Source organism: Oreochromis niloticus, linkage group LG14 (genome assembly GCF_001858045.2).
Source record: "Oreochromis niloticus isolate F11D_XX linkage group LG14, O_niloticus_UMD_NMBU, whole genome shotgun sequence".
Taxonomy (NCBI): domain Eukaryota; kingdom Metazoa; phylum Chordata; class Actinopteri; order Cichliformes; family Cichlidae; genus Oreochromis; species Oreochromis niloticus.
This window is the reverse complement of record NC_031979.2, coordinates 39,979,904-39,998,020: the sequence shown is the minus strand read 5'-3', so window position 1 is coordinate 39,998,020 and position 18,117 is coordinate 39,979,904. Positions and strand designations below refer to the sequence as shown.

General features: G+C 46.9%; 2 protein-coding genes across 5 annotated transcripts; both read right to left on the bottom strand.

The window, feature by feature from the left end:
* Positions 1 to 1,890: 1,890 nt before the first annotated feature.
* LOC106096873 (uncharacterized) lies at positions 1,891 to 6,144 on the bottom strand. Of its 4 annotated transcripts, none has more exons than XR_003213960.1 (3): positions 5,928 to 6,144; positions 2,506 to 5,719; positions 1,891 to 2,297 (listed from the first exon to the last, which is right to left on the bottom strand). XR_003213960.1 is itself a non-coding variant. In XM_019347665.2 (2 exons), exon 2 carries the CDS (start codon positions 4,951 to 4,953, stop codon positions 3,862 to 3,864), a length of 1,092 nt encoding a protein of 363 aa, XP_019203210.1. In that variant the 5' UTR covers positions 4,954 to 5,719; positions 5,928 to 6,144; the 3' UTR covers positions 2,436 to 3,861. The 4 variants fall into 3 exon arrangements, 2 of the variants coding, with proteins under 2 accessions (XP_019203210.1, XP_025754348.1); XR_003213959.1 differs by having other exon boundaries at positions 2,293 to 2,429; XM_019347665.2 differs by lacking the exon at positions 1,891 to 2,297 and having other exon boundaries at positions 2,436 to 5,719.
* A 4,861-nt stretch (positions 6,145 to 11,005) lies between these two features.
* Positions 11,006 to 14,079, bottom strand: LOC112842090 (translation initiation factor IF-2-like). The gene is made up of 3 exons (XM_025897930.1): positions 13,936 to 14,079; positions 11,779 to 12,091; positions 11,006 to 11,741 (listed from the first exon to the last, which is right to left on the bottom strand). Exons 1-3 carry the CDS (start codon positions 14,077 to 14,079, stop codon positions 11,215 to 11,217), a joined length of 984 nt encoding a protein of 327 aa, XP_025753715.1. The 3' UTR covers positions 11,006 to 11,214.
* Positions 14,080 to 18,117: the final 4,038 nt, after the last annotated feature.

Here is an 18,117-nt window from a genome sequence, read left to right as displayed (position 1 = left end):
GGGTGGATGACTAAATGTGTAAAGCGCTTTGGGGTCCTTAGGGACTAGTAAAGCGCTATACAAATACAGGCCATTTACCATACCAACATCGTAGGGGAAAATTTCGCAGAACTGTGTAAATGTATTTCGACATCGACAGTTGAAGAAAATAACCACTCTGATATGCTTCTGCTTTGCTATATAAAGTTTTCAGACGCAGCTGAAATGAGGAAGTGTGGGAGGTGTGAGACCGGTGGAGAAAAGGTTGTGCCATTGGTCTGTGTGCCAAAAGGTGAGGAAATCACACTTGACCTATAGAATGAGGTACTAGCTGTCTGTTTTCAGACATGCTGGGGGAGACCGCGGAGCCTGAAAGAGGAAGTAGCTGTGCAGAGATAAATAAGCGCTGTGAGCCCTCAGAGCTCACATGACTGTGTTTTGGGTTTTTCCCTGTCCCGTTTGGTTCTTTTGCCATCAGAATTATTGTCTAAAGGCAAAGAAAGATGCCCAATGGATTTACTTTGCCAAATGGACCATCCCAGCCTTGCCATATTGGTCTATTTGATACACCTTTGTTTTTATTGTTTAATTTATTTTTATTTTCACTTGCTCGGGACAGACATGACTGGGGGAAAGAAAAGAGAGAAAGAAAGAGAGGTAGTGAAAGAAAAACAGCGGGGAAGAGGAACTGTGATAAAGGGCAAAAAACAAAAACCAACAAAACAAACAGACAAAAAATACATATATCGATCACCTGGATCACCTGCTGAGAAAGAAAAAAGAGAAAACAAGCAAAAAAAGAGAGCAATATAATAAACAACATCATCCCGATAATCTATGTGAATATAACAGTAAATACTAAATATTGAATGTTATTGTGCAGCACGTGACATCGACAGCGCACAGTGTGCTTTGAGGTAGGAGCCAGCTCCCCCGCTGACCCCAGTAGGCACCCCGATACTCTGCAACCCACCAGGGAAAGGGGGCCCAGGCCCATCCGGACCAGGGCCCAGTGCAGCAGCGCCGCCCAGCCCCACTGAGCCCGGGACAGCCCACCCAACCCCACCACAGAGAAAACTGCACCCACCCCGTCATCCACTCATCTTCCAGACTACACAAGACAATAGACGCCCAGGCTGAGTTCTTCCTCCACCTCTTCTATATCTCCCCCACCTGCAGAGTGAGTTCCTGGAAAGAGGAGACCTCCTGCAATGATGTAACAGCCTCCCCCACCAGTTGAAGAGCCCCCCAGGTGGCTCGATGCACTGGCGGCACCCTGCACCAGGGCTGAGCCCCCATACACCCACCCGCCCACAACCCCGGTGACACACCAAGCAGGACCCAAGCCCCAAGGCCCAGCCAGGGCCCCAGCCCAGAGACGGAGCGTCCCCAGAACCTCACGCCCGCCCCGGACCCACCCAGGGGCAGCCAGGCTACCAGGTCAGTAACCCACGTCCATCAGTACAGACCCTCCCCTAGCCCCGCTGCACGCAGCCACGAGGAAACCATCACCTAAAAGCCAACAGAGCCCTTAATAGGCCATGACCACAACCCCGGGTTGAGCCCCCCAAGGAAGATGCTCCTGGGGAACCCCCCGACGCCCTAAGCCTGTCCCTACCCCCACACCAATCACAACAGCGAAGGTGGGACCAAACTATGACCCCCCACCCCCACTAGGTGATGGAGCTGATCAAAGGAGCCCAGAGCAATTGATCTGATGTGGTGGCAGAGTTTCGATTGTGGTGTCGCGGAAATGAGAGATAACCGGGGACGGTTACTAAAGTAGTGACAACGCCACCTGGGGGAGGGCGCTACAACCCCAGGAAAGATTTCTCTAGCCAATGAGAAGATTGCACTGGCTACCAAAGCCCACAGACTCGTTATTTAAAGGCAGAGGTGAGACAAAGAAAGTTTATAATTCAAAAGTTTATTTAGAGGAACTACTAAAACATAACTAAAAGATTAAAAAGGCACCTAGGGTAGCAGGGGTAAGAGAGTAAAATAATTAAAACACTTTATTACCGAACAATGATTAAAACGACATACTCCCTACCACAATGCCACACTAAAACAAGCACAATATGTTAAAAGAGGCAACTAGACAAAATGGTGGAGACCGGCCACTTGAGGAGGCAACCTACAGGGAGGAGTGCCCAAGGGTGCCACCAATTACTCACCCGTGTGATTTCACAGCAAACCTCACTCACACTAAACTCTAAATGGTGCAATCTGCCTATGCCCGGTGTGTACACTCGCATGCATCGGGGAGGGGATTCCACCTCACGTGCCTAGCCTCTGAACAAGCGGCCGCACCTCCACTAAAGCAATAAAAGAAAAGATAAAAACGTTAAACAATCAATAAAAACACATCCCGAATCACTGTTCGTTATAAAAGTAGTGCGTAACAAACAAAACAGCATCTGACAAGACAGCAGCAGTCTAATGCACACCTGCAACAAGAGAGGGAAACAGTAGTCAGAGTCCACCCTACTATGCCACAGTATGATAAACAAAAGTCGCACTTACCACTCTCTAAGGGCAACTGAGTAGCTTTCCTTAAGAGATATGTGGAGCTCAACTGCCTAGTGCTGCAGCCACCTTAGATTGCCAAGACTGCCAAATGCCTTCTCTCAGTAGTGAAGCGCAGCTGTTTCTTATAGCCAGGTAATTGTCGGCTGAAAGGTGTGGATGTCAGTGGTGCGTTTAGGGACATCATGTAACATCCCAACCCAAAATCTACTTCACTACAATCTACCCCCGAGATTTGAATCGTCGTCCCGACGATTGACACTCACTACCAAGGTCTAAACAGGGTAACTGTAGTAGGCACAGGTGCCTGTGAGTTCACGGCCTCTATTGCTCTACTTCCTGCTGCCTGGGGCAAATGGTGCGGATTTGGGTGCGTCCCAGCATTACCACGATTAGTCCTGCGTAAAGGGGCTATATCGTTATGAACACCAGCCATAACTGGCAGCTGGTCAGGGCAGGCCGACCCCGCGGAGGACGTTGAGGGTTCTAGCTCATCTGACCTACGAGGGCTAGGAGTCTCTGGTCTTTGTTGGCAACTGCTTGGGGCTGGAGTAGGTTCCGAGACCAATAAAAACCACTCGCCATCTTGCATCGGTTCTTCTACAGGGGTAGTAGTATACACGGACCCATTTTGGTCAGGGGCCTTAAGCACTTTATACACCACTGAACTCGAAGCACCCTTAATTTTATCACGACCTCTGAGCCCAACTTTCTTCAGATAAACCAGCTGACCTTCTCGCAGGGGAGCATCCTTAGCTTGCTGGTCGTGGCGCGTCTTACGCCACTCAGCTACAGGGATTTGCTTCGGTTGGGTTGGTGCATCTTGAGCCGACTGGCATCGCTCACACTCCTGGCACCACCGTTGGACGTCTCTATACATCCCTACCCAGTAGCACCATTGAGAAACCACATCTACCGTGCTCCGAACACCCTGATGACCATGCTCCTGGCACACATGTTGCAAAACTTGACCCTGAAGGGACTTGGGCAGCAATACCTGCAGTGTCTCTCCTCTCCTTGGATGACAGACCTTCCGATATAACACACCACCCTGCTCCACTAACCGACGCCATTGCCTGACCAATCCGAGGGCCAGCCTTGAAGTGCGACCACGCTCCTTAGCGTCAGGGCCCCGCCTCAGCCTCCAAAATTGCAGAAACTCCCGGATCACGGGGTCCGTCTCCTGCAACATACGAAGGTCAGACAATGCGTACCCAGGAAAGACCGAAGTAATGGTTTTGACAGCAGGGGTTACTGGTTTCCTACCAGTTACTGGTTTCCTACCAGTAACCTGCAGCAACGGGTCAGGTAGTACAGACTCTGAGCCTAGGATGCCCCCACCTGAATCTCGGCTCAATGGTTCAGGGGGTGGAAGTTTTCCTGCATGGAAGAACAGCCAACATCACTTAAACTGACTTGCGTTGCTGTACCAGCTGACTGCACAGGCATGACTGTGGGCTCACCAGGGCACTCTCTGGCAAAATGCCCAACCTTCTGGCACCGTCTGCAAATGACAGCCTTATTACGTGAGGCAGGATATGGTGTCGAAGCACTATTCAAAGCAGCAAGACTCTTTGCGAGCTGATTCAACTGCTCTTGCTGACTTTTAAGAATCTCTTTTAACTCCCGTATTTCAGATGCATAGGGTGCAATACCTGCCGGACTACCTCTAAAAGGGACCTCCTGGACAGTGTGTTGAAAGCCTAGCGCTGGGGGAACCGAGTAACTTCTATCCCTCCCGCCCCCTGGCATACCTCCACGCTCCCATAATATAGCCTCATGACGAACATCCATCAAGGTGGCAGTAGGGTGGCTGCGGACATACTGTTTTAATTCTCTGCGTAAGAAACAATCAAGCACATTTTCAACAAATTGGTCTCTAAGCAACACATCTTTGTTCAGCAGAACATGAGGGGACTGTTTCGCAACTCTGTCCATGAGGCACATAAGAGCATGCGAAAACTCTTGCAATGTTTCTCCCTCCTGCTGTCGTCTTGAAAAGAACTCTTCCTGCAGAGAAACATATGACTTAGTACATCCATACAGTTCCTGTAAAATAGTCAAAATCTTTTCGGGATCGTCTTTCTCCTCTGGAAGCCGATATTTAATCTCTTCTCTGGGCTCGCCTTCTAGATGATCATAGATGAAAAGGGCTTGGTCGGCTGGTGAAAGATGTCGTACCCTCAAACAGGCCTGCACCTCTTCCACCCATTCGGCAATACCTATACCAGTCTTACCGTTGAACCATGGGCACTTCCTCTCCCGAGGAATATAAATCAGTCTCTCAGTCGCGGGAGCTGAAACAGCAGAATGCCCATTGGTGGATGAACCTGTAGCAGCAGCACTGGTGCCAGGTTGCTCCGATCCTCGCTCTTGCCGCATCCGCCGATTTTCTGCTTGCAGCTGAGCTACCAAGTCTCGTAGCTGTGTGAGCTCTTCCTCCATAATAAACCAGAGTATTTAAATATCACTTTATAAAAACCAGAAGTCCGTCCCGACGCTGCCACTGCTGCTGTCTTGCCGCTGCACTACAATAACCAAACAAACCGAACAGATTTAACCCCGCAAAAACAAAACAAAACAACATGCAACAGATCTCTGCCTGAAAATATCCTGTCGACAACGCCAGATTGTGGTGTCGCGGAAATGAGAGATAACCGGGGACGGTTACTAAAGTAGTGACAACGCCACCTGGGGGAGGGCGCTACAACCCCAGGAAAGATTTCTCTAGCCAATGAGAAGATTGCACTGGCTACCAAAGCCCACAGACTCGTTATTTAAAGGCAGAGGTGAGACAAAGAAAGTTTATAATTCAAAAGTTTATTTAGAGGAACTACTAAAACATAACTAAAAGATTAAAAAGGCACCTAGGGTAGCAGGGGTAAGAGAGTAAAATAATTAAAACACTTTATTACCGAACAATGATTAAAACGACATACTCCCTACCACAATGCTACACTAAAACAAGCACAATATGTTAAAAGAGGCAACTAGACAAAATGGTGGAGACCGGCCACTTGAGGAGGCAACCTACAGGGAGGAGTGCCCAAGGGTGCCACCAATTACTCACCCGTGTGATTTCACAGCAAACCTCACTCACACTAAACTCTAAATGGTGCAATCTGCCTATGCCCGGTGTGTACACTCGCATGCATCGGGGAGGGGATTCCACCTCACGTGCCTAGCCTCTGAACAAGCGGCCGCACCTCCACTAAAGCAATAAAAGAAAAGATAAAAACGTTAAACAATCAATAAAAACACATCCCGAATCACTGTTCGTTATAAAAGTAGTGCGTAACAAACAAAACAGCATCTGACAAGACAGCAGCAGTCTAATGCACACCTGCAACAAGAGAGGGAAACAGTAGTCAGAGTCCACCCTACTATGCCACAGTATGATAAACAAAAGTCGCACTTACCACTCTCTAAGGGCAACTGAGTAGCTTTCCTTAAGAGATATGTGGAGCTCAACTGCCTAGTGCTGCAGCCACCTTAGATTGCCAAGACTGCCAAATGCCTTCTCTCAGTAGTGAAGCGCAGCTGTTTCTTATAGCCAGGTAATTGTCGGCTGAAAGGTGTGGATGTCAGTGGTGCGTTTAGGGACATCATGTAACATCCCAACCCAAAATCTACTTCACTACACTATCAAGACTAATGTAATCTAATAGATCATTTTTATATTGGTTAGAATTAAGATTATTTTTATTTTTCCAGTTCATGAGGGCTGTTTTCTTGGCTATGCATAGGGCAGTGAAAACCATATGGGCTACCAAACAACCTCTAGCGTAGCGGATGGCACAACACAGAAGAGCTACCTCGTCAGGCCAGGACTCTGCAGTGTATTTACACCTACAGGCCAGTGGACACTCTTTCAATGATGAGGATGTACACATCCTGGACAGGGAGGAACGCTGGTTTGAGCGCGGAGTCAAGGAGGCCATTTACGTGAAAAGGGAAAGACCATCTCTGAATCGAGGAGGGGGCCTAAGGGTACATCTTTCGCCATCTTACAATGCTGTGATTGCAGCCATTCCCCAACTCTCTGTGAATGGTATTCATGGCCATTGATCAGTGTTCTTTGATCAGTGGGTTTTGGTCAGTGATTGTTGATCAATGGTCATGGGAATTTGCATAATTATGATTAAGGAACTGACCTCACAGCCCATTGTTCCCTCAGTGGGCTGGTTTCAGTCATTATGCAAATGTACTGTTTATAAGGTTTGGGGAAACCTGCAGTCAGCTGAGACTGAAGAAGTCACTTGGATGAGTGACGAAACGTTTCTCCCACAAAACGCTACGTCCAGATGAACAGATTCAACTTTTGGAGATTTACTTTCCTGGATGATTGAGAATGCATCAAGACCATATGGGCTATATTCTTTTCCGTAGTGACATTATCTAAGCTGCCCAACAAACACACTAAAGGGGAAGTTGGAATGTTACATTTCAGACACTTTGATAAGTCTTCACATATCTCGCGCCAAAACTTCTGAACTGGTGGACAGAACCAAAGAGTGTGGATATAATTGTCCGGTGAATTGGTTTGGCAGTGTGAGCAGTTGTTTGAAGACGTAAAGCCCATCTTGAACATCCGATGACCTGTATAGTGCACTCTATGTAGTATTTTGTATTGAATTAATTGCAGACTGGGATTTCTAATTAGATGAAAGGTTTTTAAGCAAATCTGAGACCAGAAGTTTTGGTCTAAGCTGATCGATAAATCCATTTCCCATTTTGCAATAGGAAGTGATATTGATTCATCTGTTTTAGAAACTGTTCTGTATATTTTGGAAAGTAATTTTGGGGTTTTAAGAGTAAGAAATTGAACCACACTTGATGGTGTTTGTAGTTCAACTTGACCCGGTTTAAATTTCTTTTTTACTATGGATTTAATTTGTTGATATTCTAAAAATCTTTTCTTGTTGATCCCATATTGTGTAACTAGTCTGTCAAAAGGAATAAAGTCTGTTCCTTCTAATATATGTTCTAAGTATTTGATTCCTTTACAACTCCAATCTGGAAAGTTTATCATATTATTGTTTTGTAATATGTCAGGGTTGTTCCAGATAGGTGTACGTTTGCATGGGATTAATGAAACTCCCACCATGCTGTCAGAGAAGAGCTGATGTTGATGCTTTTAAAGCATTCATGTCGTTGGATGTTTGAGCTGATAAATGGTAGGTCTGAAATCTCTAGATTATTGCAAAGTGCCTGTTCAACATCTAGCCAGGGCTCATCTAAGAAGGTGTGTTTTAACCATCTAGAGATAAACTGAAGCCTGTTGGCTAAAAAGTAGTGATTAAAGTTAGGCAGATCTAATCCTCCTTTATCCTTGGTCTGAGTAATCTGATATTCTTGCAAAAGAGTTTATCAATTCAATGACCCCAGAGAGATTGGTTTGTGAATTTTGGAGAAAGAGTAACACATCATCCGCATAGAGACTGATTTTATGTTCCACGTTCTTGCATTTTATGCCCTTAATTACTGAATTCTGTCTAATTGCTGCTGCTAGTGGTTCGATAAAAATTGCAAACAGTGAAGGGGAGAGTGGGCATCCCTGCCTGGTGCCCCTCAGGAGACAGAAGCTGGAGGATGTTTGGTCATTTGTTCTGACACAAGCTGTTGGGGAATTGTATAATATTCTTAGCCAGTTTATGAAAGAGTTTCCAAAACCAAATTTGTGTAAAGTTGCAAATAGAAATTTCCAGTTAACTCTGTCAAACGCTTTTTCTGCATCTAGAGACAATATTATGGTTTCAATGTTTTTGCTGCATGAGTAATCTATTAAATTAAGTCATCTATGTGTATTTGTTGATGAGTGCCTACCTTTTATGAAACCAGTTTGGTCAGGATGAATTAAGAGGGGGGTTATTTTCTCTAATCTCTTTGAGAGAGCTTTGCAGATTATTTTAAGGTCTACATTTATAAGGGATATTGGACGATAGCTTCAAGGAAATATAGGGTCTCTGCCTGGTTTTAGTAAGAGACTAATATTTGCAGAGTTTATATTTGGTGGTAGTCTGCCATTTTCTTTGATTTCCAACAACGTTCTGTAAAAAACTGGTGCTGGAATCGTCCAGAATTCTTTGTAGAATTCTGCAGGAAAGCCGTCTGGACCTGGAGCCTTATTATTGGGCATACTTATCAGGGCTTCCTGGAGTTCACCTGGCGTCAGTGGTGAATCCAGTGCCATTGCTTGACTGTCTAATAATTTTGGAAGAGTTACGTTGTAACTAAAAACTGATCAATTTCATTTTTAGATGGGTTTATTTGTGGTGAATACAACGTTTTATAGAAATCCTTGAAAATGTTGTTTATTTTTATCAGGTCATATATTGTGTTCCCAGATGAATCTTGAACAGCACATATAGTTGTTTTTTCTTTATTTATTTTTAACTGGTTTGCTAGAAATTGACCGGATTTGTTACTATGTTCATAATTTTGTAAGCGTAGTCTTTGTACTAAGAATTTTGTTTTTTTATTATCTCATTTAATTCTAGTTTTGTTTTGCGTATTTTGTTCAATGTTTCCTGATCTTGGTGGGACACGTAGGCTTCTTCTAGTGATTTGATGGTTTTTTCTAATTCCTGAATATTGTTGCTTTCTTTCTTTTTATGTGACGTGAACGAAATTATTTTACCTCTCATCACAGCTTTCCCTGCTTCCCATAGAACAGATGCTGATTTTCTGGGAACCTCATTATGTTAGGATCCCTGGGTCATCGACCCAGTGGTTTGTGTTTTGGTTCTTTGAGTTTGTTATTTCATTATATTCTAGTTTTGCTTTTTGGGTTTTTGGATTATTCTTAGTTTAGGTTCTCTGGGTGGGTTCTGTTAGAGTTTTAGTGTTCTGGTTTTCTGTCTGTGATTCTGAGTTGCTGTCTCCCCTGTTTGCTGTATCCCCACATCCAGTCACTGTCTGTGTCTGCCCTGGTCCCACGTCTTTGTTCCCTTTGTTATAATGCCTGCCTGTGAGTCTGTGTTATGTTTCCTGTTTTACTTTGAAAGTCCATGTCTCATGTTAGTGTATCTGGTTTTGCGCTCCTTGTCTCGTTAGTCCTGATTTGCCCCAGCTGTGTTTCCCTCCTGTTGCCCATTCCCTGATTGCTCCCTCTGTGTACTTAAACCCTGTGTTTCTTTGAGTCAGTGTCGCGTCGTCCCTCATGCTGTGTGTATCTCCCTGTGGCTCCCTGTGTGTGTTTTGTTAGATTCTTTTCAGTTTAGGTTTTGTAGATTTTCTTTGTTCAGCAATAAATCTGTTTTGAGTTCACCGTTTTGTCTCCGGAGTCTGCACCTTGGGTCCTATTCCTGTCTGCACACAGCCGTAACATGACAGAACGACGCGACCAGAACATGGACCCAGCAGACTCCATATGGTATCGGCGACCCGCAGTTTCTGCTTTCCTCAGGGAGAGCGTGAGGCAGGAGGCTAAGCATGCCCAGGAGCTCCAGTCACCCTTCTATGGGTCTCGTTTGGCTTTCGGAGGGCCCCGCAGCCTCCAAACCGCCATGGCTATGGCCGAGCCAGCACCTATGCCTCGGAAGATCAGATTGAGCACGTGCTCATTCCCTCTGGTCACTACACCTCCGCCTCCACCCCCAGATTTCCAGTCCGACAAGAGGGTTAAACGGCAAAGGAAGAAGGATTATGTGACGCCGGACGTTAGACTCACTCCGCTGCAGTCCTTCGCTCTGTTTTTGGGTCTGCAGCGTTCTGAGCTTCATAAACTCTCTGATTCCTCATTGCAGCCCGGTTCGTTGGAGGATTTGCAGCCCAGTTTGCCACCTCCCACTTCCCAGAGGAGGCGGCGCTCACACCGTCACCACTCTTTCTCTGCGGAACAACTCCCAGTGGTGAGTTATAATGACTGCTTTCGTTCCTCTGAGCTGGAAAAAGACAATCATATGAACACTGCTAAAACTGAGACTGTTAATACTATTAGACATGGTGGTGGTAGGAAGCTAAAAAACATTTTAGAGGATTCTGTGTTTTCTGACCCTGTTCCTTCGCCCAGTTGTGTTCCTGCTCCCAGGGTGGCTCGGGCCCAGCATTCCCCTGCACCTGTTTCAGTGCTTCAGGTGAGGGAGGCTGAGGTCCAGCTGGTCCCTGCTCCGGTGCCTGTCGTGGCACCCGTACCTTCTCCTCGGGTGGGAGAGGCCGGTATCCGGCAGGTACCTGCACCTGTTTCTGACCTCGCTGGAGGCTCAGGTGAGCCCGTTCAGCGGTTTTCTTCAGGTTCTGGAGGCTCAGGGGACCTTGCTCAGTTTACTGCTAATCCACCACCTAACCCACCATTACTACCATCATTACAACAGTCAATAGAACTTAAACTTCTATCCATAGCTCGAACATTAGCTCACCTCTCAGCTCAGTCGCCTGCTCAGTTACCACCTGCCTCGCCTGGAGGGTCCGAGGGGCCCGTCCAGCCTTCGTCTGCCTCCGCTGGAGGGTCCGAGGGGCCCGTCCAGCCTTCTGTTCCCGCTGGGGGTTCTGGAGAACCGCACCAGCCTTTGTTCGTCTCCGTTGGAGGGTCCGAGGGGCCCGTCCAGCCTTCTGTTCCTGCTGGGGGTTCTGGAGAACCGCACCAGTCTTTGTTCGTCTCCGCTGGAGGGTTCGAGGTGCCCATCCAGCATTCGTCGCCACCACCTGCGGCTGCCACGCTGTCGCCTGCAGCTTCATCCTCGCCTGGTCCGGCTTTGGCTACAGCTACGGCTTCATCCTCGCCTGGTCCGGCTCTGGCTTCTGCTTCTCCGTCGCCTGGTCCGGCTCTGGCTTCTGCTTCTCCGTCGCCTGGTCCGGCTCTGGCTTCGGCTTCGCCGTCACCTGCTCGTCCAGCTCTGGCTTCTCCTGCACGTCCTGTCCGGCCTGCACGTCCTGTCCAGCCTGCTCGTCCTGCACGTCCTGTCCGGCCGCTTTCCAGGCCAATGACTGGATGTCCTCGCCGTCGTGGCCGGCCTCCTGACCTGCTCCGTCGCCGCCGGTGCCTCCCGCCGGCCGGCCTCCTGACCTGCTCCGTCGCCGCCGGTGCCTCCCGCCCGGCCGGCCTCCTGACCTGCTCCGTCGCCGCCGGTGCCTCCCGCCCGGCCGGCCTCCTGACCTGCTCCGTCGCCGCCGGTGCCTCCCGCCCGGCCGGCCTCCTGAACTTTTTTCTGGACTCTTGTGCCGTCGTCCTCCGGGCCGGCCCCCTGAACTGCCCGGGTTTGGACTCTTGGGCCGTCGTCCTCCGGGCCGGCCCCCTGAACTTTGTGTGAATTGTTTTTCCTGGCCGCCTGTGTGTTTTGTTATGTTGCTTTCCGGGCTCCGGTGTTTGGGCCTTTTTTTGTTTTTGGCTCCTTGTTTGGTTTGTTTCGAGCCCTCCGTCCTGTTTCCCCCACCGCCCGCCCTGGTTGGGTTGTTTTTCGTTTTTGGTGTTCTGGTTTGGGCTGTCTGGAAGCCAGCCCTTAAGGGGGGGTACTGTTAGGATCCCTGGGTCATCGACCCAGTGGTTTGTGTTTTGGTTCTTTGAGTTTGTTATTTCATTATATTCTAGTTTTTGCTTTTTGGGTTTTTGGATTATTCTTAGTTTAGGTTCTCTGGGTGGGTTCTGTTAGAGTTTTAGTGTTCTGGTTTTCTGTCTGTGATTCTGAGTTGCTGTCTCCCCTGTTTGCTGTATCCCCACGTCCAGTCACTGTCTGTGTCTGCCCTGGTCCCACGTCTTTGTTCCCTTTGTTATAATGCCTGCCTGTGAGTCTGTGTTATGTTTCCTGTTTTACTTTGAAAGTCCATGTCTCATGTTAGTGTATCTGGTTTTGCGCTCCTTGTCTCGTTAGTCCTGATTTGCCCCAGCTGTGTTTCCCTCCTGTTGCCCATTCCCTGATTGCTCCCTCTGTGTACTTAAACCCTGTGTTTCTTTGAGTCAGTGTCGCGTCGTCCCGTGTGTGTGAGTGTGTGTGTGAGAGTGTGAGATTCTTTTCAGTTTAGGTTTTGTAGATTTTCTTTGTTCAGCAATAAATCTGTTTTGAGTTCACCGTTTTGTCTCCGGAGTCTGCACCTTGGGTCCTATTCCTGTCTGCACACAGCCGTAACATGACAGATTAAAGTCTAAATATAGAGTCCACTCTTTTTTTTAAAATATTTAATAAAGTCTTCATCTTTAAGCAGTGATGTATTAAATCTCCAGTTTTTACTTGGCGTAGTATTATTCTTGTGCATTAGTGTTAAAGATACAGGAGCATGATCGCTGACAGCTATAGGGTGAATCTCAGTGTCTGAAATGTCCCTCAGCAGTGAGCTGCTGACCAAAAAATAATCCAGGTGAGAGTAGGAGTGATGGACGTGAGAAAAAAGCATATTCCTTACTACTGGGGTGAAGGGAGCGCCATGCATCGCAAAGACCAAAGTCGCTCATATACTGTTTGATTATATTTGTGGACTGCCAATTACGCTGAGTTCCTGCTGTGTTGAGCCTATCCACTTCATTTAGTCCAAGGTTGAGGTCTCCCCCAAGAACAAGTGTGCCATCTAAGTGTTCAGAGAGTGCACTGAAAAAAAAACCATGAAAGAATGAGGGATCATCAACATTTGGACCATATACACTTACAATACATAGCTTTTATGGAGTTGGTTAAATATTTTTAACCTCTTTTCTCTGGAGCCAGCTCCATTTACATTCCATGTAACAAACCTCAGTGCACCCATAGATGTCTGTGTATAACTAGGGGTGTACGCTGTGTGTGTCGCTTAGACAGGTGGAGAGAGTACATCACTTGTTCATAAATAGAGAGAAGGAGAGAAAAAAAAATGTGTGGCGAGATGCTCCCTGAGTCTGACTATGTGTGTGCATATTTACTAATATGAGTACACTTGACTTAAGTGTGTGTATCCCGTAGGTCTGTGTGCGCTGTCTGACTGATGTAAATGTGCTGCCGTTGAGCGCATGACTGTGCGTGATCGTCCTGTGCGTATGTGTCGAAATAAAGGATGTTGTTTGTGGATGAGTGTGGAAGAAAACAAACGAGAAGAAAACAAAAACTGAAACGTTCCAATCAAACCACTGACGGAGAGTGACGGTGTAAATTCTGCTATGATGTCACACTTAAGTTGCGATTTGATACTGGTAAGTTAAACAGATGTTAATGCAAGTTAGTGTGAGTGGATGGGAGAAGAGTGTAGTGGATTCTTATCTGGTGTGAAGTTGATACAGCCACGCAGTGATGTCGGTGTCGCGGTGGAGCTGTCGGTCCACGTACAGCCGGTCCACAGCGATGACAGCGCGGGAGCCCTTCTGGATGAAGCCGCGTCGGATTGGGAAGAGGACCCTGCGTCGTTCCAGGATCTCTTTTGGGAACTGGTCATTTACGCTGAAGTCCGTTCCCTTTAATTCCCTGCCGCGACTTTTCACCTGTTCCTTTTGTTTGAAGTGGCCACGATAGGACGTGGTCTCCCGGCCGCAGCCCGCATGGGGCCGATGCGAACGACTCTATCAAAGGCGATGTTCTTTACGGTGTCCTCCGGCAGCTTCAGGAGGGTTTTGATGAAGTTTTTCACCGTGGTCTCCGCGTCCTCTCCAGAAAATACAAGATTATCTTGCATGCCACGAGCTTGTAGATCAATAACTGTCTCTTTTATTTTTTTATTTTCTCTATTTAGCTGGGTAACATTTTCAGTGAGACATTTGACCGACTCCCTTAGCGGCATTTTCAGCAGCCAGCGTTTCCACCTGCTGCTGGCTGAACTCCAGGGACTCTCGCAAGGATTTAAATTCCCGGTGAAGAATCTCCACCAAGCACAGCCTTGCATCGAAACTGGACAATTGTTTGTTGATTGACTCTAGGATGTCTGCAATATCTTTGCCAGGTGGCGATGTTGTGCCGGGGGAATCTGCCGGGTGACATCTTTTCGATGATGGCATCTCAAGTTTGGCTGGGGAAGATGCACTCTGAGCCGCCTTCATTACGAGATCCTGGAAGCACTGATCAATGTAATCTTGGAGAGCCTCTAAACTCTCCCCGTTGTTCTCCAGGGTGTTGGAGATTATTTAGACAAATGTTGTTAGTTATAAGACAATTGATAAGTGTATTTGGTAATACTGAAGCTTAAAGGAATTTGTTCAAATCTAAGCTACCATTCACTTTAAATTTCCGCCAAATTCTCCGGTGTCTGACGTCAGTTACAACATGAGTCGCTTACCTTGTCCGTCACTTACCTCTTACACCACACACATGACTGTGTTAATTGTCTGTTTGCGCTCACATGCGCGTGGTTATAAAGGTATTGATTACAGCTAACCGTGTCTGCAAACTGTGTTAATCAAAATAGGGGGCAGGCTGGTTCTGTTTTCCAAGCAGGGGTCTCGTTTACTGACAGTCTCCACTGTCGGTATGCAAGTGAACAGAGAGACCACATCAGAGGACTCTGTGGTTTCATCTGGACCGAGTTTCTGGACCTTGTTGGTGAAGTTCAGTTTTATTTATACAGTGTAAGGTGCTTTATAACGTAGACCCTACAATAATACACACAGAGAAAAATCAACAATCATATGACCCCCTGTGAGCAAAACTCCCTTTTAACAGGAAGAAACCTCCGGCAGAACCAGGCTCAGGGAGGGGCGGGGCCATCTGCTGCGACCGCTTGGGGTGATGGGGTGTGTTCCCCACAAGGGAAGGATACTGGCAAGGTGCTTGGAAATGATGTAGGTGAGTTTATACAGCTAACAATGGGTTGGTGTGTGGTTGGTGGCTCGGCTGCAGGGGAGGTTCAGGGTGTGGTGTCAGGGAAGGCTGCTTTTCACAAGCATCATCCAGGCCTCTCTGTTTCAGCAGTGGCCTGGCCGGAGAGGAGGAGAGAGCTGACAGAGCAGAGCAGCGAGCACTGCAAAGTGCTGAAGCGCACAGTGACAATAACATTGTGTATATAAAATAAAAAGCAAAAATCTGAGTCGTGTCGGGTCCTTTGGTTACAATCACCATCCAGGTAGAATCACCGACGGTTCACTACTTGGTCCCACCACAGCCGGGGTGCACTGATGCAGCGTGGACACTCGCTCTTTCATGTTCTCACAGTTTTCCTCGGCTCTGATTCAACATGTTTGATGATTTGTTTCTCTTTATGTAAACAAAAACATTTCCACCATCAGGATGTTTTTCCGCTGAACACCAAAATCACTGATGTAAGAAAATCACATCACTGTTTTGTATTATTGTGCGATCTCCAGTACAATATAATAATAATAATAATAATAATGCATTGGATTTATATAGCGCTTTTCAAGGCACCCAAAGCGCTTTACAATGACATTATTCATTCACGCTCACATTCACACACTGGTGGAGGCAAGCTACGGTTGTAGCCACAGCTGCCCTGGGGCAGACTGACAGAAGCGAGGCTGCCATATCGCGCCATATAAAGCGCCTTGAGGCGACTTCTGTTGTGATTTGGCGCTGTATAAATAAAATTGAATTGAACTGTTTTTAAACTGATTTCTGTGTTGTGTTGTAAAGCTGCTGTCCACCAGGGGGAGCTGCAGCTCCTGCACACCAGCCTGGACCCACACACATATCTGAGGCCTGTAAAGACAACTTACTGAAATCACATGTCAGACATTTAACTTCAGCTTTTACCTGGTAATTAAACTTTGTCCTGTCATAATGAAGGTGACACAACTGAGCCAATCAGAGGTAAATAAGATCTTTATGTGCCTTTTATGATTTTTGGTCATTTAACTTTGCATTTCAATTACAGTAATACAAACGCTCTCTTTCAAACCTCACTTGTTATATCCTGTGTAGCAGGTATCCTCAGTATACCCTCTGACACCACATCTGTCCACAACACACACTTAAAGGGATACGGGGTCCCCGGACCCCCTTATAACAGCCCCTGGCCCCACACCAGGGATTCTGTAGTCCTGCATCAGGAAAATTTACTTAACTGTTCACTGCACTGTTATGTGAGGAGGAGTGAGGAGAGAAGCAGCGGTCAACTTAGGAACTGTGTTGAATGACAGAGGCTCAGCAGGCAGCACTTCACGTGGTTTTTCCATAAAAACGCCACCGTCGCAGCCGGGCACAAAACCAAGTCTGCTCTCCTTCTGAGGGTGACTGAGACCATCCAGAGTGCAAGAGCTTTTTTCCACACGGCCACTCTGATCACCAACAGTGTGTATTTGGAAGATGGTGAGCAGCTAGGAATATAATTGCTTATCAGTGCTCTCTTTCAAATCTGTTATGCTTCCTTCAGGATTTGCTAGATTAGCGGAGAGCATCTTCCACTATTAAAATGTATTTAGCTGCTATTTCAGCCTGTCATATTGGCTTTGGTATTGCACCAGTTGGCCGACATCTCTGAAAAGGTTTAAGAACAGGACGCACAGATTGAGGCCTACTGGTGAGCCTGTTGTTCCTCACATGTAGACAGGACTGAGGGGTATGTGTCCTGGGCTCACTCTCATAGAGGGAAGCCTGTAACAGCGGTGGTTATCACACTGGGTGGAAGAGGCTACTGTGATGGTGTGCAAGTCCCAGGACTGCAGTTTCGTGGGGCCTTTGGGAGTGTTTCTGTGGGACACATCTGCACACGCCGACTATGATTGTGTCACAGCTTTTATATATGTGTTATCATAAGGAATTATTTGTTTAAATAAATATATTTGTACACATAGGTATAACAGTTATTATTTACAGGTACAGACATCTTGACTTCATGTTTATTTTGCTGAAGAAACACGCAGATAGGACTCCAGCAGTTAAAATGTCTTGCTTGTACATTAACGTGGACCATGTTGTGAAGGTGTGTTTTTTCTTGTGTATGAGACGCGTTTATCTTGGCACAAAGAACAAGATTTTGTTGCACGCTATTATGGCGAGGTTTGGGCGTGATCAGGCTGTGAGGCCTGCGTTTGATAATCACGCAAAGGCTTTCAGTGAGCAATCTGCAGAAGCCTGGTTTATCTACCTTGTACAAGGTATTTGTTATACTTGTAATATTGTGCAAATTTGTAATGAATGGTGTTTAATTATTTTATATCTTAATTTAGAACACACAGGACTTTAAGGTTATTCATCTAGGACCTGCGACGTGGCCACGAGGTAATGACTGTGTGAAGCACGTGTCTTACTTTGAACTGACTGAAGGGCCTAAAGCATTTATGTTTGTAGTTTTCACGGCGTTCAATAAATGCAGCAAAGCGCCCGTCTTGAAGAAGCCATGCCTGTGTTGTGGAGTTACAATGATGATGCTCCATGTGACTGCACCCTCACTCGCACACTCAGTCCTTAGTGTGGGCTCCTAAAGACACGCAGACCTTGGGAAGCATTAACCTGCCTGGGTCGAGGAGTTACAGGCTTTGGTGCACGTAATCCGGGAGTGGCGCTGTTTCCCACAGCAAGATACTGAGTGCTGTTTGAAAGAGAAGGTTGGTTACTTGTATAACACCGGTTCTCTGAAAACTGAGTGAGATATCTCACCAAACTGCCCTACCTGCATGGGCAGAGGGCTGGGGATCTCCGTGTCCTTTGAAGTGACTGGACGGCCTCACACAGACCAATCACAGGAAGCGGAGGTGGTGGAGCTTCCATGATTGGTCACACCAGAGGGCACTTCCCATAGATAATGGACTCATTTGCAGAGAAC

Excerpts from the sequence above, each read along its gene's own strand:
- LOC106096873 (XM_019347665.2), bottom strand. The coding sequence starts at position 4,953 with ATGGAGGAAGAGCTCACACAGCTACGAGACTTGGTAGCTCAGCTGCAA.
- LOC112842090 (XM_025897930.1), bottom strand. The coding sequence starts at position 14,079 with ATGCAAGATAATCTTGTATTTTCTGGAGAGGACGCGGAGACCACGGTG. Across the intron at positions 12,092-13,935 it reads TCGGCCCCATGCGGGCTGCG|AACCCACCCAGAGAACCTAA; the intron begins GCCGGGAGACCA and ends AAACTCTAACAG. Across the intron at positions 11,742-11,778 it reads GCAACATAACAAAACACACA|GCCGGCCCGGAGGACGACGG; the intron begins GGCGGCCAGGAA and ends AAAGTTCAGGGG.